Below are 27,216 nucleotides of genomic sequence, written 5' to 3'. Positions count from 1 at the left end.
ATCTACCCTCTTAGGGTGCTGTCTTACATCCTTAAAGATCGTCCTGTTTCAGTGACTGGGGAGAACAGGCCAACAGAGAAGCAGCTGCAGCTCTAGGGGTTGAAAGGGGAAGGAGAACAGAAGCAGCAGTTTTGACTTAAGATGTGAACAAAGTATTTTCCTCCTCTGACCTCTTTTAGGTCGACATCCCATGTGACCTAATTATGGAGATGGGCTAATTGGAGCAGCAGAGGGCGCTGCAAGGTCAAAAACAGAGCTGCCCGCCTCCTCCAGGAAGAGAAAAGTCTTTTTTTGAGCGAGGGCGGTGACCAGAGAGAGCTGAGCTGTGGGATGAGAATGGCCTTGTTTCCCAATTCCCGCCGGGGACCCTGCCAGATCCGAGGGTGTCCCTTGAGGGATCATTTCAGGCTGAGGAAAGGCAGTCTGGGGCACTTACAGCTTTGGGGAGCTGCTCAGGCTGCAGGCATCAGGGGTTTAAAGGGGCCTCGATAGAGAAATTCAAGAGCCCGTAGTCTGTAATAGGTCACTAGCTCCTGAGTCTCTCTTGTCCTGAAACGCTGGGGGTCACTTGACCATACTAGGCTGCACACTGTGGCCTCGCGTGAATAAGTCTGTTACAACTTTTAGGAAGCATGGGAGCTGCGTTAGAAGGCTCATTTCTCATGCTTCCGCTGCTCTTCGGGATCTGGGAAGAGCACTGCTGGCCCCGGGCTCCAGAAAGCGTGGAGCTCTAGGACGTGCTCACATAATGGACAGAAAATTAGAGATGTGGGTCACTTTTTTTTTTTTTTTTTTTTTTTGGCTATTAATTGGTACAACGTGACTTTTGCCAGATTTCACAACTTGCTATTTTTAGATTAACTCAGCATCTTTTCTCTAAGTAACTTTTATGAGAATAATGCTCTAGGGAACTACATCCATCAGTCTATTTAATAACTGCAAGAGCGACAACAAAAGCCAATCTTAGATCATTTGCTGGATGTTTTGCATATGTTACTTTATTTAATTTTCCAGCAATCCTGTGAAAAAGCTAGTATTGTCACCTCCATTTTACGATGGAGAAATTGAAGCTTGGAGGGGTCAGGTCATGCTTAAGGTCATAGAACAAATAAATGCTGGAGCTGGATGATCCCAGGCACCTGACTCCAGGACTCCACTTCTCTTTTTTTTTATTAAAAATCAAAACATTGGGGCACCTGAGTGACTCAGTCCTTGAGCATCTGCCTTCCACTCAGGTCGTGATCCTGGAGTCCCAGCGGGGGAGCCTGCTTCTCCCTCTGCCTATGTCTCTGCGTCTCTGTCTCTGATGAATAAATTTAAGAAAACATTAAAATTTTTTTCCCAGCTTTGTTGAGATATGATTGATGTAACATTGTGCACATTCAAGGTGTAAAACCTTTGATTTGATGCACTTATATATTGCAAAATGATTACCACCATAGTGTAAGCTGGCACCTTTATCACATGACATAATTACCACTTCTTTTTTTTGTGGTGGAACATTTAAAATCTTTTTTATTTTTAAATTTTTTAAATTTTTTAAAATTTATTTATGATAGGCACACAGTGAGAGAGAGAGAGGCAGAGACACAGGCAGAGGGAGAAGCAGGCTTCATGCCCCGGGAGCCTGACGCGGGATTCGATCCCAGATCTCCAGGATCGCGCCCTGGGCCAAAGGCAGGTGCTAAACCGCTGTGCCACCCAGGGATCCCTAAAATCTTTTTAAAAAAATATTTTATTTATTTATTTGAGAGAGAAAGTGCATGAAAGCAAGGTGGGAGGGGCAGAGAGAGAAGAGAATCTTAAGCAGACTCCACACTGAGTGAGGAGCCTGATTCAGGGCTTGGTCCCAGGAACCTGAGATCAGGACTTGAGCTGAAACCAAGAGTAAGATGCGTAACCGACTGCGCCTCCCTGGTCCCCCAAGAGACATTGAAGATCTACTTCCTTAGCAACCTTCAAGTATGTAATACAGTATTACAAACTATAATCACCAGGCTGTACATTAGATTCCCAGAACTCATTCATCTTCTGACTGGTGGTTTGTACCCTTGGGCCGACGTCTTGCTGTGCCTCCTGCCCCAGCTCCCTGGTGACCACTGCTCTCCTCTGTTTCTGTGACAGAATTTCATTCTTCATTGTGATACTGCACTGCTGTTCTGAGAAGGGCTCTTCCGGAAGGGATGCTTTTCATGGACTGTTGGAAGGACCCCGCTGGTGGGGAGGGTCATGACTATGACTATGATCATCCCGAAAGTCTCAGGTCCGGGTGAAGCATTCCAGCGAGGGACATCCCTCTGTGCTAGGGTATCTGAAGCCCTCTTCTCTGTTCTTGGGTGTGGTCAGGTTGGAACTGACTTTGGGCAGTCAGAAGAGTGTTGCAGCTTCATTGGAAAATCGTTACTGTCTACATCGGGAAGGGAACACTTGGTTCTCTTATAAATATCAAGGCTGCTGATACCTTTTGGGGAGGGACAGACGCTGGATGCTGGGTGGGGACTGGCAGACTGATGGATGTTGGAGACGGGTGGCCCTGAGCTGGTCTTCGTGCTAGCAGGGGGCTGGGTTCCTGTGGAAGGGACCCCAGCCAGCAGGTGGCAGTGCAGGCCCTGGCAGCCAGGTCACTGAACTATCCTCTTCTTGCTCCTGGGATCTGGGGCTACACATGGGGGGACTTATTCTGGCTGCCCTGTGTTCACTTTCCTTATTCTCCAGGCCTGGGGCTGTCAGATGGAATACAGGGTGTCCAGCAGAATTTGGATTGCAGATAAACAATGAATACCTTTTTAGTATAAATGCATCCCAAATGTCACTAAAAGTGTTTTATTGTTCTTTTGAAATGTGAACTCGACTGGGTGTCCTGTATTTTTATTTGTTAAATCCAGAGAACTGCTCCACATCAGTGGATTTTTAAAGTGTTTTTAAATGAAGAAAGTCGCATTCCTTTATTCTACAAATACTTACTGATTGTCGATTCTGTATCAGACACAATCCTAGGCGCTGGGGGGTATATCAGGGAAGAGATGAGCAAGGCCTTTGCCCTCATGGAACTGACATTATGGAGCACGTGTGTGTGTGTGTGTGTGTGTGTGTGTGTGTGTGTGTGTGAGGTTGGACAGGAGGCAGTGGATGGACCATTTGTAGGAAAGGAGATCCAGCTGCTATCATCTAATTTACATTCCATAACCTGGAGAATAGATTGTCCAGGGAGAAGAGCGGAAGCAAGAGGACCAGTTAGGGGGTGACTGCAGTGGTCCTGACAAGAGACGGTGGTGTTTGTGGGAGGTGGCGGCAGTGGAGATTGAGAACCTGGACAAATATTTCATGGCAGAACCAACAGGACTCACTGATGAGTCAGACACAGGGAAAGGGAAAAAGAGACTCCTATAAACATTCCTCCAAATGCTGCTGGATGTGGAGGGGTGAAGTAGTCGGTCCTCTCTTTCTCGGGGCAGCGCCTTCCCATTGTTGTCATGTCCTGTCTTACACAGAAAACGATATTTGCCTGGCAGGTGGCTGGAAGGGCTGCTTTCAGGCACGCCAGCCACCGTGGCTCCGGTGGCCACACTGAGCACTAGCCCAGTGAGCTTGTAAACCACTCACAGCACTCCCACCCCCACCCCAGGCCCACCGTGGGCAGCTCTGCTTCGGGGGAGAATTTGCCAGCTGGAGCTAAGCATGTGCTGCAAAGGGCCTACTGAGAGATCGGAAGTCACACTGTGTGACGTGCAGTAAGCACTCTTGGGGGCAGGGTATGCCCCCAGGCATTAGAAATAGAAGATTTCTAGAATTTAGGGCTAGGAGAGATTTCAGAATCAATTTTTTAAAAAAGATTTTATTTATTTACTCATGAGAGACACAGAGAGAGGCAGAGACACAGGGAGGGAGAAGCAGGCTCCACACAGGGAGCCTGATGCGGGACTTGATCCCGGGACCCCGGGGTCACGACCTGGGCCGAAGGCAGATGCTCAACCACTGAGCCACCCAGGTGCCCCCCAAATGCCATTTATTGAGTACCAGTGCAGCTGTGCTGGGTGCTGTGTGATCCTGGACTGGTACCTAGTCTGTGGCCCGAGGATACAGGAATGGAGGGTAAGCCTCTTGTATAGCAACTGGATGTCTAAGCACGTGATCATTGGGCTTGCAGGTCTATTTCTGTGTGTGTGCGTGTGTGTGTTTAAGTAATTTTTATTTTCTTTGTGTTTCATAAAAGGATTAGTTCAAGATGGATTGAGAACCAAAATCACAATAACAACAACAGTTTCTTGGCAGGAAGCATTTGCCTCAGAGAGTTACAGCTCATCCAGTCATGTGACTGTCAGGGCTGCCTGCCTGCTCCTATTCCCTCCCACCTCCTCCCACCAGAAGCCGTGGGATGGTTTCAGAGACTCAGGGACCCCACTTTATTCTTCAGCCTCTGCCCCGCTAGGAAGAGAAGATGATTTTTCTTGTGGGCTTTAGCCTTTTGCTTTTTTGTGAGTATACTCATTTGTGTACATTCCTCTTGTCCTACAACCCTGTTTCCCTTTCTCTTGACTTGAAACACTTGGCCTGTTTCTCTCTACACTTGGTTTTCCAGTTATATCTCTGCCTTTGACTTTCATCTCTGTGTCTTCCTCCTGCCTTTGCCCACTGAGTTCCCTCTGGGTGGGCCCGCAGGGGACCCAGTGCCCATGGAGCGCAGGACTTCACTATATTCTGTTTCTTCTCTTCCCAGACAAGGGTGTGCTGTGTGAGCAAGTGATCCAGAGCTCCCTGGAACAGATGGTGGCAAGTGGCAGTAAGGTGACACTGCTCTGCACTTACGACACTTCATATTCAAACCCAGATTTGTACTGGTACCGAATAAGGTCAGATCATTCCTTTCAGTTTATCCTTTACAGGGATAACACTCAATCCAGAAATGCAGATTTTACTCAGGGTCGATTTTCTGTACTACATAATCCGTCCCAGAAAACCTTCCACTTGGTGATCTCCCAGGTGGAGCCTGAAGACAGTGCCACTTACTACTGTGCCATAGATACCCACAGTGACACAGTTGTCCAGGACGTCTGAACTGAAACCCCTAGCACAACTTCATATAGCAACCACGGCAGGTCACTTCATCAGACATGGGATCCTTCTTCCTAATTATTTTGTGTTCCAGCCTGGCCTTTAGAGGTGCCCTAATGTATCTGCTGAATAATAAAAAGCCAGCTCTGGTTTCCGATGAAGCAGAGCACCTCCCACCTTCTGACTCAATGGGCCCTGGTGGTGGTAGAGGGGGAGCGGTATGTCTGAAGAAGTCTCATCTTTGTATCCCCAGGTGCTCAGGCCACTCATGCCTGAGAGAGCAGGGCCTGACAAGTATGTGCTGAGTCCTATGAAGATATCAGGATGGTGGGGCAGGTGAAGGGCCAGGCTAAGGAGAGTTCATCAGGAGGGTCTTTATTTTAGTCTCCACCATTTATCCATCATTGTGAATTGGTCTGTTTTCTAAGGCTCAAAATTAGACACAAAGTTATTTACTTCAAAAAATTTTCCCCAATTCACCTTTTTTTTTCTTCTTGTACAGCCACCTTATTTTTCCTAATGCTGTTTGACACTGCCATTTTACTTACATTATTTGGAGAATATTTTTCTTTCACTGAAGAGCATGGAGCTCCTGCCAGAAAGTTGTCTGTGATTCCCAGAACCCCAGCTTCAAAGTCCCTGAATTTGGAGCTCTATGGTGTCTCCAAGGAAGATAATCATCTCCAGAGGAAACCAACTATGGTCAACTATAGGCCAAGTAGGGTCAAAAAAGATACACTCTAGGCTCTGGGCATGGGTCCCTCTTTTCTTTATTTTTGTTGAACTCTCTGCCTTCAAACAATGAGTACAATTATGAGATACAACCTTGGAGAGAGTAGAAGTCTTAGCTATGATTTTATAGGAAAAGCATTGGAGCCCAGAGAACTGAGGGACATTCATTCCCAAGGTCAGAGACCTGGTTAATGACAGAGCCAAGGTGGGATACTGCACTTTTAGGGCTCTCCCTGGTAGCTGCACCCTAGCAGGCTTTATCAGTAGGTGCTCTGGCAGCAGTTTATCTGGGCTTCAAGACAGGTGAGTGAAGAGCAGTCACTGTATAGAGAGGAACGTAGAAAACAAGAGTGAGGGAGCAAAAGGGTGTGTGCACCTGACTCAGCCTTCGGAGTCTCTGTTCTGCCTGTGACTGAGTGTGTGTAGCAGCCTTCTGGAGGACTCCCTCAGGGTTGTTGTGGACTTAAACGAGGTGCTGTATGTGAAAGCTCTGGAAAACTAGAATCCACAGTATGATGCCCCCCCCAGACCTGAAGACAGCCACAGTCAGCACACTCCTCTCCCCCAGCTCCTGGCATTAATCTTTTCTGAAGGCTCCTTTAGGTGGAGGAAATTTGAGATCCTGTGATAAGCTATGATTTTTTTTTTTGTTTTTTTAAACCACCAAAGTGGACCAGAGGGTGGCTCATTTATATGCTAAATATAGGATAATCCTGAAGTCCAGTCTAGCTGAAATCAAATCGACACCTTGCCCTTGTCTTAGGGATGCAGTGTGCTCTTGCAGAAGAAAACTTGGGCTGGCACTCTTGATAATGTGGTGCTGCTCATAGACATGTCCTTGTCTCACCAAAGGACTTTGGTCCAGGTACATTACCTTTTTTTGGGGGGGGGATATTTTATCCATCTGAAAAATGAGGATGTGACTTTTTTTTCTTAGCCACTTAGAGAAACATGCTAATGTTACCCAAGGTAACAAATGGGAATGGTTTGGAAAGCAGTTTTCTTTCCATATACAAGACGTAGTTGTAGGGACTCTTAATGATTTTTTTTTTTCCTGGATGGACTTGCTTAGCCACCTAGATGGTCCTAAACCCCATGACTCAGAGAGCTACCGTCCCTTTCTTTGCTTTGGGCTATGAAGACATAACATGGGAGCGCAGATGGCGATGGCAGGGGAGTTGGTGAGCATTTGCCCTTTCACTTGTGACCTCATAAGCCCCCTCTTGATACCCTAGTTAGCACCCTGGGTGCTGAGGAAAACACACTGCTAAGTTGCAAGGACTCTGCTATCTGAGTGGGTGCACCTGGGAAAAGCTGCGGTCTTGCTGAGGTGGGAGTAACAGAAGCCACAGAGGGGTTAGCAGCAACAGCAGGACACCCAGGGTCCCCGAGGCAGGGTCCCTGGGCGGGAGCCTGCAGGCCTGGGACCCAGGAAGCTGCGGTGTGACCTATAAGCTCAGTTTGGCTTTTGTCTGCCTAATAGTGAGTTCACAGCACCCACTTTCCCCTGCGGTGGTGTGTTATGAGTAAAACTAGACGCAAGGCACACTCAGTGTACTTTAATAAATGCAACAGAGAACAGCACTGGGAAGGGCAGAGAACCATCGACAGCATCGGGCAGGCCAGAATCAGCGTCGCCTGAACTCAAATGCCCCGTGCACAGATAGGCAGGCAAAACCTGGTAAAGATAATGTTTTTACAGCCAAAATTGAGGGGTCTCATTCCTATTCCCTCCCTCAAGAAACACTTGCACAGTTAGTTGCTTGAAAATAGGCTCATGCCTTAACTCCCTTTGCACCCTTGGCACATTGCCTAGAACTTAGAGGGACTCCATTCATGTTTGTGAAATCATTTAATAGAACGAAGTACATTTTCTCTGTATTTTACTCTGATCTTTGCTAATAGCTTGGAGAGTATTTAAATGAGGTTTTAGAAACCCCATTGGCTGCATGAGAAGTCAAATATAATTTTGTTTGTAAAGTACTAGGAAAAGCAGAAAATGCTTTTGTGGCCAGCTAGGGGCAAACCTAGTGCTGGGCTGAGCAGAGCCATTCATGTTAGGTAAAGGGCATCTGCTCTCTATCCCCCAGGATTTATTTTCTTCGGGGAGCATGGAGCTGGGAATCTGTTGGATCCCACTTTCACTTTCTACTTCTGAAGAAAGTCAAAGAAACAAACCACCTTTTTCAAAGTATATCAGTTGTAGAAATAAAAAGAGAATGAGTCCTGTATCTCTTTATAAAGCAGCATATAAAGCAGTTAGGACCATAACCCCCGTACTCCCTAGGACTTTTGTCTTTCCACCAGGCTGGAAAATGAGCTGGATTTATTGTCTTCGAAGGAAAACTGGTTTGGGTAGCAGCCATTCAAGCAAGGCTGGGACAGGTCAACTTGAATCACCAAGAAGTCAGAAGCCTAGGAGCCAAGTCCTCTGTAGGCTTTTGTGAAGACATAACGCAAGAGTCTCATAATCAAGCCTTCGCATACCAGTCAGCCTGCAAGTGAAGGACAATTGTCAGAGTGACATAGATCACAGACCATCACTGCCAGAAGGAATAGTAATACTCATGTCATCTGGGGCTGGCCAATACTTGCCATGCCTGTATCATTGCAGACATCACTAGTCTATGGTGGCATGGTTCCCTTCTACACATGGCCATAATTCAGCTGGTCAGTACTAGCTTATGAGTGTTGGCATAAGCCAGCCAACCTATTTGCTCTCCTCAGTCATAACTCCTTTGTTTTGTGGGTGCAAAAACTCAGGCCTGAAGAGGTGGAGCAACCAGGCTAGAGTAGCATAGTGTTAGTGACAAGGTCAGGCTGAAAACCCACATCTTCTGACTCCTAGTGTAGTGCTCTTTGTATAGAGCCACAGTGCCTGTGTCCTTGGGGCTACTGGAAACCAGTCACCCATTTAGAAATGACTGGACATGTTTTCAGGATGGAATGGATCAGGCTTGCACTCGAAATCCAGAGTTGTCACTAGATCAAGAGTTGGGACTGAGGAGTGTTTGAGGATATAGGAGAAGGGGCTTTGTAGGCAAACCTGCTCCCTAGTCTGAACTTTGCATCTGAGATTACCTGAAGAAGGAATGCAGGTAGCAGGCAAATAATGTCTCAGCTGTGATTCTGTATGCATCTTGAATAGCTAGCAGTGAGTGGGTTGGTCACTACTAATGGAGGTAGAGGTTCATCCCAAAGATGGGATGGTCTACACATTGGAGTGCCAAAGGAATGGGAGCTGGTGTCCCCTTTGTGCAGGCAAAGGCATATTCTGAAATTCTTTGAATGAAGCTTTACTGATGGCCTTGCAAATAGCCCATGGCCCCGTGGCCAGATAAACAAAATAGTAAATAAAGAAAACTATTTCTCCTTACTTAGCTTCCTTATTTTTTAGCTCCTGGGTAAGAGGTGGGGATTATTGGCTGGTATTACATTATACTACACAATACATTTTGATGAAATAAGAGGATAATAAGAGATGGGGCATTATGCTGAACATCTGAGGTGGCCCACCTTATTAAATCATATGTCTCTATGTGTTTTCCCTTCTCAAGGCTTCTTGGCTTTGTACATTCCTAAATTCCTTTTCTCCCAGTGTAGCATAGTTTGAGTGGAGGTAGGAATAAAAAGCAGATAATTCTTACCTTAAAAGAAAAATAACTTGGCAGTCAAGACAAAATTGATGGCAAGACTCTTGGCAAACACCATCCGGAGCCCCAACACTGTGAGGGACAGCATGTTCACTGTTCCAGTTGTGAACTCGGAACTGTGATGAACTGTGGATGAACAAGAGTAAAGATGTTGGATTTAGCAAGAGACTAAGTTCCTTTCCAGAACTTATTGGAACACTGACAACCAGCCTGCCCTGAAGCACCAGAAATCTGCCTGGTCTGCAAGCCCGGCTTGATGCCTGACAGCCCTCTGGGACCCCAGGCTACTGTTCACTTGCAGTCGCGCAAGCTGTTGAGAGACTCAGGGAATCGACTGGGCTCAGGTCTGGTTTTGGTTTTCTTTTGAAAGCCGGTGACTTTTGGCCTCATGTGACAATGACAGAGTTTGCTTTAACCTTCAGTTTCGAAGTTGACCCTTGATTTCAACTAACCTTTGGGCGCATAGAAGCTCTCTGACGTTTGCTCCACGTTTGCAGGTTCTGTTGGTTTTGTATTACCTGGAACAAACAGCAGTGGTCAGGGATTCACTGGCAACCAAGAGGCTCAAAGGATTTCAAGTATTAAAAGTGAAGGAGACTTTGAGTAAGAAAACTGAGGACCAGGTGTTATGACTTGGTTAAGGTCAGGCAGTTATTCACATAGCCAACATTCTTCCCATTCTGGGATTTTTTTGTTATACTATGAGGCCTGCATTCAGCTATGCCTCTAATTCATAAGAAGAACTAGGATTCTCAATCTCATGATAGGCTGGGCTGCCCTTTGTTTTGGCATTCACACCGCATTAGGTTGTACATCAATTTTTAAGCCAGAGTCCAGTAGTAGGACAGTCATTAGTATGAAGGAGGCAGGGATTGGTGAAGAAGAGATGGGGGATGAAATAAGATGGCCTTTATATCAGATTCAGGCCAGGGATGCAGAATTCAATTCCAAGTCAATGATGGGTCATAGCTGGTCCTCAGTCTTGTTTCCAGCATGATGCCATATTGAGAGTTCTCTGTCAAGAGTTTGTATCTCTAACCTCCTTTTCCCTCTACTTTTCTTCCCTACAATTCCAGGCTCTTGAAGCTAGATATGACCTACCTGAAGGTTTTTTCTTTGGCTCAAAGTCAGTGGAGTGCACAATTTCATTGTTGTGTTCAACTGAACAGGTCACTGAATTTGGATCTGCATACCGACCAAGCTTGACAGCACTGTACTTCCCACTGGGAGAGATGGCAATTGCAGTGTCATACTCTTCTAGTTTCTTGGATGATTCAAGTCTTATGTTTATAGCCTTAGGGTAGAAATCCTTCACCAGGCAAGCAACAGCTGTCCCATTTCTCATGGTGAAAACGGATGGTTTGGCAGGAAGCTGGCTTCCTACAAATGTAAGCAATTTATTTTGAAAGATGATTATCCACAAGTATGGGAACTAAACAGTGGTATTTACCTCAATTCTACTGGGGCCAAACGTTATAACCCAGACTTTCCTACATCCTGTTAGTGACCTGGGCTTCTTAGCACACCCGTGAAAGGATGGCCAAGAGAAGCAGAAATGAAAGGCAGTCTGTTTGACTTCTATTTAGGAGCTGCTAAGTGATATGGCTGGAAGCAGAGATGGAAAAGAACAACAACAAAGAGGTTTCTATGTTGTCTGAGTTTCAATTGTTTATATTTTATTAATCAATTCTCTGGACAATTGCAGTCAGGCTGAGTAGCTGTCTGCATCAGTTGGTTTATTTTAAATGCATCAGTCCTTGGAGTGAGAGCAGGGCAGGTGCTCCTTCTTTGCATTGTGTCAAAGAATCAGGGTCTGAGAGGGACTACATGACTAGTTGAAATACTCTGAGGATGGTAGTGTTGCAGTTATTCAGTTTGTCATCCCCATTTTATGGGCTAGAAAAGATAACCACTGAAGTCAAGGGGTAAATCTCTCTGCCTTTAGGTAAATACTTCTTTTGTAAGGGACACTCCTGCAGTTTCTTTTGAGTCAGAAATAACAGCTATCATTCCCAGGAAGTCCTTATAGAGATAAAACTAGTTTAAACCCAGTTCTTGTTTTTTTCCTAAGTGAAGCTATGCAGTGTTGGTCCCAATAATTGGCTCTCTTCCTGGCTTCCTCTGTATTCATGCCTCATCTTGATCTACCATCTACCTGTCATTCTGTATCTGCATCTTTTTCTTTCCTTGAAACTGAAAGTTTTAAAGCTTTGAAGGAGGCAGAAATGATTCTTTCCCATTGTGACCTACTGAAGTTTCCAAATTATGATAAATTTTGGCCATGGTGACTTGGCTTCTTAACTATCTTCAAATAACTGTTAAAAAAGGTGGTGTGTGTGTGTGTGTGTGTGTGTGTGCGCGCGGGGGGGGGGGGGTTGGCACCTGAAAATGCATGCAATCAGGAGAGACAACCAATCTGTGAATGGTGATCTGGATATATTTCCATTCACAAACTTACCTGTTAATTTTCAATATTAATTGCTTATGTGAATATAGCTCTTATATTTAAAACTTAGGTGTGTTTGGGGGCACCTGGGTGGCTCAGTCAGTCAAGATTCTGATTCTTGATTTTGGCTCAGGCCATGGTCTCATGGTCATGAGATGGAGCCCTGACTCCAGCTCCTCATTCAGCACAGAATCTGCTTAAAATTCTTTCCCTCTCCCTCTTGCACCCACCCCCATGCCCCACACTGCTTACACTCTTTCTCAAAAAATAAAATAAATAAAATTTAGGTGAGTTTTAAAACTTGTGATATCAAATTAAAAATGCTGAATTCCAGTGTACTTTTATTTACTATGATCTATAGTCAAGACACAAGGTAATGCTAAATGAAAAGTCTTGGTAATGAGTGAGTAAATGCAATGATTTTTCTAATGTTCTGTCCTGAATTTGAATCTGGGCATCAGCTGTGAAGCTCACGGTAGTAAAGCTATAACCAAATTAGTTGGTTTATATCTGGCTGAGATGGAGTGTTTGCTAGTCAGAAGTTCCTGCTGATTGCCATTTTGTGAACGGATTATGGCTAATCAGGGCTTTCCTAGGGAATCAGCTGTTCAGAGAAGCCCCCTCATGACTAGCATCAACATTCTCCAATACATTCTTTGCCAGGAAGCTCAGCTGAAAGACTAGATTCTGTTTTAGGCACTCAGGGCAGGAAACTCATTCTTAAGAATCTGGTTCCTTGTACTTTAGCTTTAGCTCTACACAAGAGGCGGACTGGGGATTTTTTTTCAAGGGGCTCTTCCGGAACCAAATTTCAACCTATGTGAGAAAAGCTTCATTGTTTTGCTTTCCAGCATAGTCGAAGTCACTGATAACAGACACTGATAACTCTCACAGTAACGGCTTGAAAAACCACATGTTCTGCTCGTTCACCTGCATTCAGAAATGTGACATTTCTTGCTCAATATACTGACCCTGGTGACATGTATTCTGGTTGATTTTCAAGGAATCAACAGATATACAGAGAAAGGAGACTAGTGCATTAAAAAATAAACAAAACAAAATAATCCTATCTCTTTGGTTACTTAAGAATATGACCCAATCCTAGCCTGATTTACTTGGATAATTGAGGCTTGCTTGAGATTTTAAAATCTAAATTCAAAGGCAGTTGTCAATGATTACTCAGCTAGAGAGACCTGGTTTGAATAATTTGAACAATGTAATACAGCTGACAAGACAAATGTCTGAAGAAGGTCATACACTTTTTGATATTGAGCTCTTAATCTGTTAGCTTTTCAGATAACTCATAATGCATTGGTTTGGTAAAACATTTTTCTCAGACTCTCTTTCTCATTGAATACCTATCTGTTGAAAACAATTGTTTGAAAGTAAAGTGCTTTATCTAATCCATTCTTTGATATCACAGTAATAAAAAAAAAAGGTTATCTGACAGAATTGAACCTTTAAAAAAATCAAAAAATGGTTATCTGACAGAATTGAACCTGCATTTTCTATCATTGACGTATGTAACCTAGTCGGTCTTATATTTAACTTAACCCAAAATCTGAAGTGGGATAAAATTTGCACTATTGTAGTCCAAAATTTAAAGATGTAATTGTTTATTTATTGAGAATTTCCAGTCTTTTTTCTTGGCCCACAAATATAATTACATTTCAGCTTGGGTTCCAGGGCCCTATTTGTTTGAATAATTGTTTTATTTCAGACTTTCTCTTTTTATGAGTACTGATCCAATGCTAAGGTTATGTTCTGGTCAACAATACCAGAAGAAGTATGTACCTTTCCTGAACAGTCTTTCTTGACTTATAGAAGTAGAAATCATCTAGATTTGCATAGGAATCCTACTGGTTCCCTAGGAATTGTACCATCTGTAACAAATGTCACTCACAATTTCAAGGTTCTCTGACAATAGGAGATTTAACTTGAACACTGAAATACAAGTTTGCTCTACCTGATTACTCTGATCTGGTTAACTGTCTCCCTCCTGAATCTTCTAAGCTACAGGACATTTGTTTGCAGATTGCAATGAGGCATGTACACTAGTCAGCTTAGCCAAAGACATGGATAAAAACAAAACAACCTTCTGGAGATTTTGGGCCAAAGCATCCCTGCATATCCTGCCCCTCCCCCCCCCCCCCCCCCGCTTATATGTTCCAACAATTACTATATTTTTTCTAGTTTTCTTAGCTGCTTTGAAGAATTCCAGAAATGAGTGGGGGCTATAGGTTTTTTAAATTTTTATTATTATTATTTTTAATGGACTCTACACCCAGCATGGAATCTAACACAGGGTTTGAACTCATGACTCTGATATCAAGACCTGAGCTGAGACTGAGTCGAATGCTTGACCAACTGAGCCACCCAGCAGCCTGGGCCTATAGTTTTAATATATGCTTTTTAAAAACAAAAGTAGTTACAGAGCTACTTCAATGACTCAGCCTGTTTCTTTACTCTGGCCTACCCCCATGTCTAGGCTACTCCATCTCCTAGTTATACTTTGCCAAGTAGTGCAAACCGGGTGGCAGCACCAGTGCCAGAACTCAGTTTATCCCTAGAAATATAGGGGAAAAATCAACTCACGTGGCTCCACGAAGAGTCTGGTGCCAGCTCCAAAAAACATCTGTCGAGTATCCCAAGAGCACATTGCAGCACTGCCTCACAAGTAATCAGCCTGGGGCTGGCCCTGGGGCCTGGGTTAGAACATCTGTGCTCTGCCTCCCCAGCCTGGGTCCCAGCCTAGAGACCCCACAACTCAGAGAACTACAAAGCTGCCCTTGATGAGATGAAGGGGCTGAGTGCACAAAGTCTCAGTTCCCTTTGAAGCTTATAATAGTTTGCTGGATAAGGATGTGAGCATGAAATCCCAGCCAGGAAACACAAGGACATGAGGGACAGAGCTGACATAGAGGGAGAGAGGAAGGGGACAGGTCATTGATAGCTGCCTTCAAGACAGAAAATTTAACTCTCAGTTGATTGGGAGGCCTCTCTAAATAGAGCACAATAGCTTGGGAATAGGGATGGGGCACTGACTGGTGACAGTTCTTGTAATGAGTGTTAGGCTGAGGAGGGTTTAGACACAGGTCTCGTTTTCATATTCTGGCTTTCTTCTCTTGGGTCACAAATTCTGCTTTTTGACTAGAAACCTGATTTCTTCCCTACTCAGACTGAGTCTCACAAAAATAAGGAATTTGTTTCCAAATTTCCAAATTCCATATTTGTTTGGAAACAAATTCCCTAAGCCCAGGAAAAGGCTTTCTAAGGATCTGAGGGTTGAACAAGAAGTTGGTAGCCGATGGGGAGCCCAGTGGTGCCACGTACCATGGATGCAGGTCTGAGAAGCCAGTGCTTTCTTTGGACTGTTTATTTTCATTTTATAATTTCTCCTGTCTAGACTCAGATACAAGCTTTAGGAGGATATACTAATCACTAATCATGTGAAATAGAATTTAAAGACCATATGGATTACTTTGTCTCATCACCAGAAATCCAGAGTCTAGGACTTCTAGAGCCAAAGGGAATGACAGTTGTATCAGGCCATTATTTGCTGTCAAAACTTTAAGGATTGACTTGCAATTCTCACTTTCCCTACCTGAGCTTCACATAATCATATTACACTCCATCACAGCAGGAAGAGAAAACTAAAGAAGTAAATGGAGTATCACTGGAGAGCACAGGTCAGTGTCCCAGCAGAGGGGCTAAGCATCATTTTCTTCTCTTTCCTACTTCTCTAAGACTCCCATAGGCACAGCCTCAGAGATTTGATTCTAACACTGCAGATAATTCTGAATTTCAAGTGGAAATGATTTAAAGGGAAAATGAAACACAATTCTTTTTGCTCAGATGCAATTTGCCCAACATCGATCAGACTGCAATCAGCTACAACATGGTTGTTTCCCTCCTTCTTTCTAGTCTCTCTCCTCTCAAAGGCAACTCACCAAATTTCACTATTTCCCTGGAAGCAACAAGCAATCAAGAACCCCTGTAAGTTTATTTTCCTTCTGAGAAGCAGACGCCATGTTGACATGACCAGCTGCTTTCAGGACTGTCAACCTTGCCGTATTCATATACTTTTCCCTGCTTCTTTATTTCCTCTGAAATAAAATTTAATCATGTAAGGGGTAATGCCTGCATTTTGGAAAGCTTCTGAGAGACTATTGTTCTCTGGACTGGTGTCAGTGACTGTCTGTTGGCAGCTATCCAAACTACCTGAATATTGCCCTGGGATTTCCAAGCCCTGGAACAGATCACCAGTGGACAATATCCCTGGGAGAGTACCATTACTTCCCTATTGTTCTGAAGTTGGTGGCTGTGATTCTACAGTGGATATAGGCTTCTGAACGCTGCGCAGAGTCTTTAGATTCAGGGCTAACAGAAGAGATGAGCACATTAACTGCTCTTGGCCGACCCGGACTAGGGTGGGACCTTGGGGGTCAGTTAGTCTGAGCCAGGTACACTGACTTAAAGCAAGTTCTTAGCCAAAAGACACAAGGGCAAGATTGGCTTCTCAGGGAGAGAAGACTATCTTTTTTGTTTGTTTGTTTTTGACAGAAGACTATCTTGATCTAACTCCGTCTTTAATGATATTTTCCTTCCTTTAAAAGGTCTGTTCTTCTTCTTACACTGTGGCCATGACTTTTTTCCCTCATAAATAGTGGAAGAATCTCCTCACCTAGAACTTGCCTTTTTCCCTGGTCGCAATCTCTGACGAAGAAGAGGACCAAAAGCCTGACTAACGGCTTTCTTCAGGCCACTGTAGAAGGCTTATTGCTGTAAATCTTTAGAACCGAGTTTCCAAGAATATTTTTCTTCAGATAAATTTGTCCTAAAATTTTACCTTGACTCTCTGCAACAACAAAACAATGGATTTCTAGTTTGGAACCTCCTGACTTCTTAAGAAGCTCCATTCATTCAGGACCAGGCTACAACTCCAAGTGAATAAATGCACTAGAGTAAAATGCATAACCTACTTGGTTCCATGAGGAGTCGAGTCCCTCTTCCAAAGACAAGCTGTGCTTCATCACACCACCTCAGGCATCATTACAAAAAAACCTTGCTACCTATTTGCCCTCTGTGTAGTCCATCTGTTTGGAAGGGGATGGGTAGAGCAGAACAGGTATAGTTGGAGATGTAAAACTCTTCAATGGTTTCTGAGATCTAAGCATTATATTTTGGCAGCTTGTTTAATATGTGTTATCTTTTGAGCGTTGGCATTGAGGGAAGTCCCCAAGTTTTCTGCTATTATTTCCTCAACCTGCCATCACTTACCCCTGATCTTGCTTCAGGATCACATTTTCACAGGGAGAAAGGAATCATTTTGGCTTTGCTGAGAATTGACAAATGGCTATTGTTAGCAGAAACCTAACTACAAGGCTCAAGTCCGTCATAAAAGACTATGCCTTAGTTAGAGGTGGAGGAACATGATGGTTAGAGCAAGAGCCATCGATGCAAAAGGCTTGGAGCCTACTCAAAGGGTCATAGTAATCCTAGGTAACTACCATTTGGATAAGTGCTTTGCTACTTACAAATGTCTTGTGTTTATACTACTTTAGCAAACACTGTAACAAACTCCATGAGGTCATATTATTAGATCCTTCTTACAGATGAGGTCACTAAAGCTAAGTATGGTTAAGATAGTGAGTGGCTGGGCAGGACCTTACTCCCAGTTCTCTGTGATTTCCATGCATTGAACTAGAATAGTAGATGATAGGATTGGAAGGAGCCTCATCAGTCACTTGTCAAAGTGATATTATTAGATCCTTCCTACAGATGAAGTCTCTGAAACTAAGTATGGTTAAAATAGTGAGTGGTGGGCTAAGTCTTACACCCAGGTCTCTAGGCCTAGTTTCCATGCATTGAATCAGAGTAATAGATAATAGGACTGGAAGGAACCTCAGCAGTCACTTGTCAAACTTCTGTGATGAAACATAGGTTAATTAATGGATGCATAGGGACAGTTTTGACTCTTTTTACAGTACCTTTTAAAAAGTCAAATCATAGAGGGGTGCCTGGGTGGCTCGGTTGGTAAGCATCTGCCTTCAGCTCAGGTTGTGATTCCAGGGTCCTGGTATTGAACCCCCCCTCTCCCACCGCTTTGCACCTTTGCACTCCCTGCTCAGCGGGGAGACTATTTCTCCCTCTGCCCTTCCCCCACCATTCTCTTTCTCTTTCTCAAATAAATAATAAAACTTTAAAAAAATCAAATCACAGAATTGCTACTGTGTCATAAGACACTCAGACTATTGGACTTCTTTGCTTTTCCTACTAAATCTTCCCTAAGAATTGGTTTGGATGATAATCAGAATCATAATGTGCTCAAGCTGGGAGACACCTTGTAAATCACTTGGCTTAGGTAGAGGGAAACTAAAGTTCAGTGAAGTCAAGTCATAGACCTTGTCGGTCAAAGAGAAGAATTGGAATTTGGTCTTTGAATTCTTGGTCTGTCATGCTCATTATCACATCTCTCTTTTATTAGATGTATTTAGTACAGGTCTGGTTATGACCTGGATCTGTGAATAGTGAACACACAGGTGGTAAGTTGGTTATCTAAAGTTAATCAGGTGGAGGGAAGACAACACATATTCTCCAGGAAAGATCGTGGGTCAGGAGGACCACTGCAGCACATACCTCATTCTGGATCTTATCAGAGACTCAGACCCTGTTGCTCAAATCATCCCTTGCTAAATTACACACTGGTTAGATCTTTTCTTTTCTTTTTTTTTTTTTTTAATTTTTATTTATTTATGATAGTCACAGAGAGAGAGAGAGAGAGAGAGAGGCAGAGACAGAAGCAGGCTCCATGCACCGGGAGCCCGATGTGGGATTCGATCCCGGGTCTCCAGGATCGCGACCTGGGCCAAAGGCAGGCGCCAAACCGCTGCGCCACCCAGGGATCCCTGGTTAGATCTTTTCAAGTGTTTCCCAACCTAGTGACTTGGGAAAATATTTAACAAAGAAAATTGCTAAACATAGTGATCATAAGAAGAAAAAAAGAGTCACTTACATGGTTCTACCACCAGATAGGCTCCTTTGCCAAAGATCATGGATACTGCACAGCTGATAGACATAATTTTAAAATGGCCTTGCTTTCTCTTTATGGCAACCCTGGTACCAGTTGCCAAGTCACATGATATCATGGATGGTATTTCTGTCTCATCTTTAGACTTGGGGGCTATCCTTCAAGACAAAGCAGAAGGTGATTCCTGTGTCAAATAGAAATCTGAACCTTTGCCATGTTGTAATCTGAATTTGTGCTCTGAATGAGAGAGAATGAGTTTGTGCTTTGAATGAGAGAGACTGGAAGGAGTTTCTTAGTTTGATCAGGAGAGAAGGAAGGTGGAATGTTGGTCATAGAGTAGTGGTTCTCAGCCTTTGGGCTACATTTAGGTGGGGCAAAGATCTAGTGAGTTATGTACCTCACTCATTCCTCATTTTAGGGGAATTCCACTTCATACTCTGTATGAGCTTTGTATCGTCGTCAAGCATTGTGCAACAGCCAGACTTCTTAGTATAAACTAGAATTAGAGTCTTCAGTGCATTTTAATAACATATTCATGAATATCGCATTGTAGCAAGCTTTCATGAAATACTCACACTTAAAAGTGACAGTTAAATTAGCCTCTGTAAAAATCAGAGTCTGTAAGATTGCCCCTGTCACTTATAAAAACCAGGGAGAGACTACATTTTCAGATCTGCTTCCAGCCCTGTAAAGGACTGCAGATCTACTTTCAGAATCACTAAAATGAAAAGTGGGTTTCAGTTGTGGTGAAGTAGAAAGATGTCAGAGAACCTGAAATCTAACTGGACTTTGTTCCTCACTGAATGAATAATCGTAGCCATTTTCATAAAGCCTCATCTGCCTCCTTTATAAAGTGAGGGTAATATCTTCTGTATGGGGGGGGGGTGGTTCCTAAGATGAAATGAAAGGCTATGTATAAAGCATTCTGTAAATAGAAAGCCTTGGTAGAATGATTAGAATGTTCATTAGGGTTAGACCCAGAGAAGACACATTTTACTTGAAGCAAGGGGTATAATTTTCCTAAGCACAGAGCTACCCAGGGGCAGGATGTTAGGGAAAGATTGTTAAGAGAGAAGAGAATCCTATTTCTTTGGAGTTTAAGATGAGAGTGCTCACTTCTTAGGGGTATGAGTGAAGCCAGAAATCCAAGTTTCTGTCTCCCCTGGTCCTTTCTCGAGGTCAGCTGTGACCTCCATCCCATTCTCCAATCTTCCCTTTCTAGTCCCCACACCAGAGTTCTTACGGTGGCCTATGAGCTTCCCTGTCCCTAGGCCTATTACCAACCTGACCCCCTTTTCAAATTCTCTCCCTGTCACTCTCCTTCCTCCAGCCACATGGGCCTCCTCACTATGCTTCACACACTCTAGGCAGCACTGCGTTCCCCTTGCCTGGAAGTGTTCTTCTTTGGGATTTCTGCATGTGGCTCACTCTGTCACCCCCTCAGGTCTCTGTCAAATGTCACCTTTCCAGTGAGGCCTTCTGGGACTCCTCTGTTAAAAACTGCACACTGCTCCCTCTGCTAGTCTTCTGCATTCCCTTTCCTGTTTTATTTTTCCTTCACAGGGCTTATTACCACCTAAAATATTATATATTTTATTTATTTATTTGGTTTACCATCTGTCCTCTGCCATCAGCATGAAGGCTCCGATAAGGCATGAATTTTTGTCTGCTTTGTTCATGCTGATTCACTCAGCAGCTAGAAGAGCACCCAAGATACAGGGACGGTGACTTGTCAAAGGTTGCAGAGCTAGGACTTAGGCTTGCCTCTGCAGGTTCAGTTGGCTTTTATTTCCGTTTCCCTTTGCCTTATGCCATAATGATTATTCATTCATTCATTCAACAAACGTTTATTTAGTGCCTTCACTGTATTTGTGAATACAGTGAGGAACAATTCAGAGTCTTTGCCCTCAGGGGGCAAGGAAGACAGATGGTAAGTGAGTATATGAAGTTTCAGGTGGAGGTGAGGGTATAGAAATAAAACAGGGTAAGGGGACTACAGAATGACAGGAGGTGGTTGGGGAAGCCATCACTAGAAGTGACATTGAGTAAAGACCTGGAGAAGGAGAGAGAGCTTTTTGAATCTCTGGGAAATAATGGTACCAGGCCAAAGGAACTATAGGGCACAGGCTCCATTCTGAAACTGGTGGTTGCCAAAGGGGAGGGGGTTGGGGAGTGGCAAGAAGGGGAAGGGGAGTGGGAGATACAGGCTTCCAGTTACAGAATGAATAAGTCACAACATAGGATAAAGGCAAACAGAGAGAATATAGTCTAAGATACTGTAATAGTATTGTATAGGGACAGATGATAGCTACACTTGTGGTGAGCATAGCATAATATACAAACCTGTTGAATCACTATGTTGTACACCTGAAACTAATGTAACATTGTATGTCAACTATACTCAAATTTTAAAAAAGTACACTTTGTTCTGGGAGATGTACATCCTAAGTGAGAGGGAATGCCAAAGACAGGTGTGAGAAAATTATCTTTTGGTATTTTAGAAACACATTGACGAGTTTGGGATTTTTCTGTACTCATCTTTCTCGGGATGATAATCTTATCATTAGCTACTTCTTCCTGAGTATAGGGACCCTTGAGTCCAGGGATGTAGTGTGAGGAATGGGTCTTGCCTGAAGAATACCTCTTTGAGTAACTGGTTTTGGTATGGCGGTGGAAGAGCTTCCTTGGGGAAGGATGGTGGTGGAGATGGTGGTTGCAAGGGAAACAGCCTAATAGTGGCTTCACGCGCAGGCAGCTTGGAAAGGAGTCCAGTAGAGGAGGAGGACGAGGCTGGGCCAGGTAAGAAAATCCTCCATGTGTGCCTCAAACTGCAGTCTCCATAGAAAAGTTCTTAAGATGCACAGAGACTGGAATCAGACAGATGACACACATTCTGACTTTGCTAAGCTCTGTGATCTTGGAGAATCCACCATCTATAAACAAGCAGGTCATAGTTCTGCATGGTCACAGTGAGAAGTGCATAAATTGGCATTCATTAATAAAGTGTCTCATCCATGATGTAATGAGCACTGGTTATTATATAAGACTGATGAATCACTGACATCTACCTCTGAGACTAATAATGCATTATATGTTAATTAACTCAGTTTAAATGAAAAAACCCGGGCAGCCTGGGTGGCTCAGCAGTTTAGCGCCACCTTCGGCCCAGGGCCTGGTCCTGGGGACCCGGGATTGAGTCCCACGTCAGGCTCCCTGCATGGAGCCTGCTTCTCCCTCTGCCTGTGTCTCTGCCTCTCTCTCTCTGTGTCTCTCATGAATAAATAAATAAAATCTTAAAAAAAAATTTAAAAAACCCCAAAACCTTGGAATCTCAAAAAAAGAAGTGCCTTGTCCAGTGGCCTGATACACAGTAGACACTCAGAAAGTGGTAGATATAATACTACATATTAATCTAAGTGTGTCTCATGATCCAATTTAATGAAGATGTTCCTGATGACCTTGTGCCTTTTCTGGACTCCAATCGTTGTCACTATCAGTAGAACACATTTATATTGTGGCTCTTTATTCCTTGCTATTTTGTCCTGTTCTCTGGTTCTGTTTCATGAAGTCAGGTGGCATCCCCAGGTTTTCTCTCGCCAAGGGCTAGAAGGCTGATGGATCTGGGGCTGTGGGTTTGTGTACATCTATTGTCAGCTTTGTGCTACTCAGGAGTCCTGCAGGAAAGAACTTGAAAGGAGCATCCAAGGAAAAGGAAGCTTCAAAAGAAAGTAGGTTTCTGCGAAAATAAAGGCTCTGGGTTTGCAGTGAGGCCTCCTCAATCCAATATTAGTTGGCTAAAAAAGAAGACACCATTCAAAGATATTCTGGATCCTTCTCTCTTTGGATGCCCCTTATCTTTTCATTTCAAAGGAGGATGGAATGTACCAGATCAGTGTTTCTTAGCCTTTGATTAGTCACATCTCTGAGTTTTTTTCTTCTTTCTTTTGGTCACATCCATTTGTCATATAATTTGCCTAATAGTTTTCTTTAAATTTACTCACTTTTTGACTTTAAATATAATTAAACTTTAAGTCACATGGGTTTGACAACCTAGTTGTTACTATTCTGATATCCATTAAAAGATAGTACAATTAAAATAAAATAAAAGTCTATATACCATGTAAAATATGGTTTGTGCATCCACACTTTGGGAAACATTGGATCATTAGCTCAGAAAACAGAAGGACTTAATCTATTAAGAAGACACGGTGAACAAAGGGAGACTAGGGAAATCATTCAGTAACTTCACAGGGAATGTGGATGAACAATTATTTTAGTGAGAAATTTTAAAGCCAATGAGGTATAAGGGCAGGAGCCTGAACTAGTTGAAGTTTCAAAATTTTGCCATGATCTTTCTTTTTCTTTCTTTCTTTCTTTCTTTCTTTCTTTCTTTCTTTCTTTCTTTCTTTTCTTCTTTTTTGTTCGTGGTGGATTGATGTTGCTTTTGTGTTTCTTTATTTCTGTCTTCTTTCTGTTTCTTTCTTTATTTATTTCTTTTCTTTCTTTCTTCCTTCATTCCTTCCTTCCTTCCTTTCTTTCTTTCTTTCTTTCTTTCTTTCTTTCTTTCTTTCTTTCTTTCTTTCTTCTTTCTTTCTTCTCTCCTCTCTCTCTTTCAGAATTTTTCAGCCCTGACTGTGCTAGCATAGCTTTGGATCTCTATCTCTTTCTGGGTGCAAAACCCTACCCCACTTCTCCCCATAGTGTGAAGTCTGGGAATGGCCAGCCTGCGCTCCTTCCTTTTTTTTTTTTTTTTTTTTTTAAGATTTATTGATTTGTTTTGAGAGAGAGAGAGAAAGAGAGAGAGAGAATACAGCAAAAGTAGGGGCAGAGGGTGAAAGAGAATCCTAAAGTAGACTCTGTGCAGAGAGCATAGCCCTACGTATCTACATATGCAGAGCTCATTCCCAGGATCCTGAGATCATGACCTGAGCTGAAATCAAGAGTCGGTTGCTTAACCAACTGAGCCACCCAGGTGCCCTTTGCACTCCTTCTTCTCCTTTCCTTAGCCCCCAATGCTATGCCTCTTGCAATCATACACCCAGGCATTCTCTGGAGAGGAGCCCACCCCATCACATTCTTCTGCCATGCTTCTTTGGAGCCTACTTTCACCTTGGAAAACACAAGCTGAATGCCAAGCATCAGGCTAGAGTGTGCTGTCACTTTTCTAGTAGCCAGCTCAGCAGATTAGGGACCATTGATCTCACTGTTAGACTTCCCTCACACCTTTGAAATGGGGTTTTGTATTTGTTTTTTACATTTGATGGCTTAATATTAATATCCACTATCTAACTGGAAGCTGCCACCTTTTTTTTTTTTTAAAGCAAGACATGGTTGGATTCAAATATCACTTAAATGACATGAAAAGATGACTTCTATGTTGAGTACAATAATTTGACAACTTTAGCATTGATTATTTTATAACAGTTAATTAGTGAGTGGCTTCATGTCCTCTTAGTGAGGAAGATGAACCCCACGAGTCCTTAGGGACTTACTCCTGCCTGTGTCTTATAGACTTTAAAGCATTTCTTAGTTGGAAGCATTACACATTCACTTTGTTCTGCTTGGAATCTGGTCTCATTGGGAACCAGAATGTTCCCACATCTTTTCTAGTGACCTAGCTTCCATCTGCAACTCAAACAGTTAGAAGCAGATGTTTGGAACTGGTTCCTTTTTTTCTGAAGAGAAATGTAGTGACACCAGTGACCACCCTCTGGCCTCACCCTCTATGGCCAGTGAACTCTCTCTCTCTCTCAGCCTAAAGAAGGTCAGAATTATTTATATCTGGAGAACTTTGATAGAATCACAGACTCAGATCAACTTTTTTTTTCCGATCAGCTCTCTCCTTGGGGTTAAGCTAAGCCAAACAATCTGTGGTCTCTCCAGCCTGGACCTGAATCCCACAGATTAGGCAAAATTTTCTGTTTCTCCAGAGCTGTATGGGTTCTTTCACAGCCCAGATTCAATTTTTTTTACAGACAAACCTCTTCCCAGCTCCTACGGAGGGACTAACCATAGTTCACATCTTCCCCACAGTCCTCCTTGACACTATTTTGATGCTATTACCTGATATTTCTGCCCCCTTACATGAAAGACCCCCCCCAAACCCAAAGAACAGACAAATGAGTTACTTACTTGCTTCTACAACCAGGTGAGTTCCTTTTCCAAAGAAGAGCTTATTTGTAACACAGTGATTGAGGCCATTCCAAAAACTTCAGCAGCTCTCCTTGGGCGTTCCTCTTCGTATCAGCTTTAGGACTGGAGGGTCTTTAGGGCTCAGTTCTTAGAAAGATGCCCTCATTGCTTATCCAAGTGATTCATGATGATTTAATTAACCATAGGTGGGGTGGGTTTGCTTTTGGGAGGCTGTTGACTGAGGAGTAGGTAGGAGCATGTATTCCTACAGTGAACTTTCTGGTATAGTATGCTTCGTGATATTCTCTGAATTACTTCTTTCTCTTGTTTTAGACTCTTCTCACTCCTAGACCCACGCCTAACTCTCAGTCTTGGAAAACTGGTATTGCCAAGAAGATGAATCTTGGATTCATGACTATTTCCAGAGTCAAAGCCTTCACATTCATTAGTGCTGCTTTAAGGACGGAGAGTATGTGTGGCATAACAAGAGGTGACTGGGCATTGTGAAGCACTGATGAGGTTCTGGTGATTTACAGTACAGTCCGCTTTTAGAATGAACAACTACGGCTGGAGATTGCTTAAAAACAAATCAGTCTCTCTTGGAATTTGTCTTCTCAAACTGCAAAGCAGAGCACTCTGGCAAATCTCTCCAGGGATTTGGATTCAGAAATTCCACATGAGATGGCTCATATAACTCTTACCATAGAATCAACATGAACCAAGACAACAAACGTTTTTAAAAAAAACACTCTTTTTGTATTCTCCACATGTGGCTATAGAAGCATATTGAAATGCCAGTTTGATCCAAGGAAGGCAGCAGTGACTGAGAGGCCAGCAGCTGGGGTCACTTCTCTTGGTTGGGTCGACTTCCTGGTGTCCTTCCTGGGTCCCTGAGCAAAGAGAGGTGGTTTCCTGCAGGGTTCATCCCCTGGGGTATTGTAGGCAAGCTGAGGATTTCTCAGGGAAATGCCACCTTTGGCCCTGCAGTTTTTGTATAGGTCTCTGTGGGTTTTGTAGCACTGTGGGTATCCCTCCAATCACAGTGCTACAGGGCTTTACAAAAACCTCCCGTGGTTTCACTCTGTGTGGCGTCTGAGAACCGCTGGGGCCTGATGTTTTCTCCAAGTCAAGCTCCAGCAAGATGAAAGGGTTTTGGCAGTTAGGCTTGCAACAAGCTTGCCCAGTTGCTTCTGTCTGAGGCTTTTCGGCCTCTTGGCCAGACCTGGCCTGGAGCGTGCGACTAGAATGGGCATTCAGAAGGCATCATGTCCATTCCCATCTGTGCCTTCTGGCCAGTCTACTCTCAAATGGTTTCTCATAGAGGAGTTTGTCAGATTTCTGGATGTCTCAAGTGGATTCTACATGCTGTGGTTGGGCTGTGGGTTTGTGGTCAGTGTTATTTCTCCTGTGACCTGCTAAGCCTCTGAATCACCTCTGCCTGTCCCACTTTACACCTGAATAGTGTTATACATTTTACAAAGGGCTTTCATGTAAATTTAAAATTTCATCCTCTCCATTGAGTCCCTAGTGGCTAAATCCAGAGCCAGTAGCCCATATGGTGCTTTGTGTGATGTAGAAAGGGCAAACCTGCTGGGCATATGCAGAGGCACCCCCTCTGGCTCAGGCTTGACAAAGAGATGGCACCTTTGTGTGCTGTATAAAAGCTGTCCCTTTCTCCAGCTGATGCACCTCTCCACCAGGGCCTTGGCTCGGCTGGCAGAGCACAAGCTGAATTTTAGCCCCACTTGACCCCAAGGACTGAGTGCCCTTGTGCAAGGCATGGCCCATGCAACAAGACACAGTGGCTCTGGCTAAATTCAGCGGATGCTTGCTATTCATCTTCTTGTCTGACCTGTGGTTTTCAACAGGTTATTTCCTTTTTGAAAACTCCTCTGGGGCCCTTAACATACTGGTCCCAGTTTGCCTGTGATCTCTGTGACTATTACAATGAAAGCCAGGTGACATTATTAAATGATAACCACTTAAGGAGAGTGTGCATTTTGCTGCTGTTGCTATCAAAAGGGCCTGAGATTTTCTTTCTTTATTTTTACAAAGATTTTATTTATTTATTTGAGAGAGAGAGAACAAGTGTGCATAAGCAGGGGAAAGGGGCAGAGGGAAAGGGAGAAGCAGATTCCCTGCTGAGCAGGGAGCCCGAGCTCAATCCCAGG

The 27,216-nt window shown here is 43.6% G+C and overlaps 1 protein-coding gene, 1 long non-coding RNA gene and 1 gene segment (V, D, J or C); 1 reads left to right on the top strand and 2 right to left on the bottom strand.

The window, feature by feature from the left end:
* The window catches only part of LOC607937 (T cell receptor alpha variable 9-2), a 544,059-nt gene that overhangs the window by 77,849 nt on the left and 438,994 nt on the right, over positions 1-27,216 (bottom strand). The window lies entirely within an intron of this gene.
* Positions 2,156-27,163, top strand: LOC102155413. 2 transcript variants are annotated; one of them, XR_005363032.1, is made up of 4 exons: positions 2,156-2,307; positions 4,214-4,475; positions 4,718-4,850; positions 25,379-27,163. It is a non-coding gene; the product is annotated as an uncharacterized LOC102155413 (long non-coding RNA). The 2 variants fall into 2 exon arrangements; XR_005363031.1 differs by lacking the exon at positions 25,379-27,163 and having other exon boundaries at positions 4,718-5,387.
* LOC102155496 lies at positions 7,328-14,750 on the bottom strand. The segment is given in 5 exon segments: positions 7,328-8,279; positions 9,432-9,563; positions 9,890-9,955; positions 10,539-10,817; positions 14,479-14,750. Coding segments are annotated over 4 exon segments (540 nt in total).

This window comes from Canis lupus, chromosome 8, assembly GCF_011100685.1.
Source record: "Canis lupus familiaris isolate Mischka breed German Shepherd chromosome 8, alternate assembly UU_Cfam_GSD_1.0, whole genome shotgun sequence".
NCBI lineage: Eukaryota > Metazoa > Chordata > Mammalia > Carnivora > Canidae > Canis > Canis lupus.
Note: the sequence above shows the minus strand (reverse complement) of the source record. Positions and strands in the feature narration are given on the sequence as shown.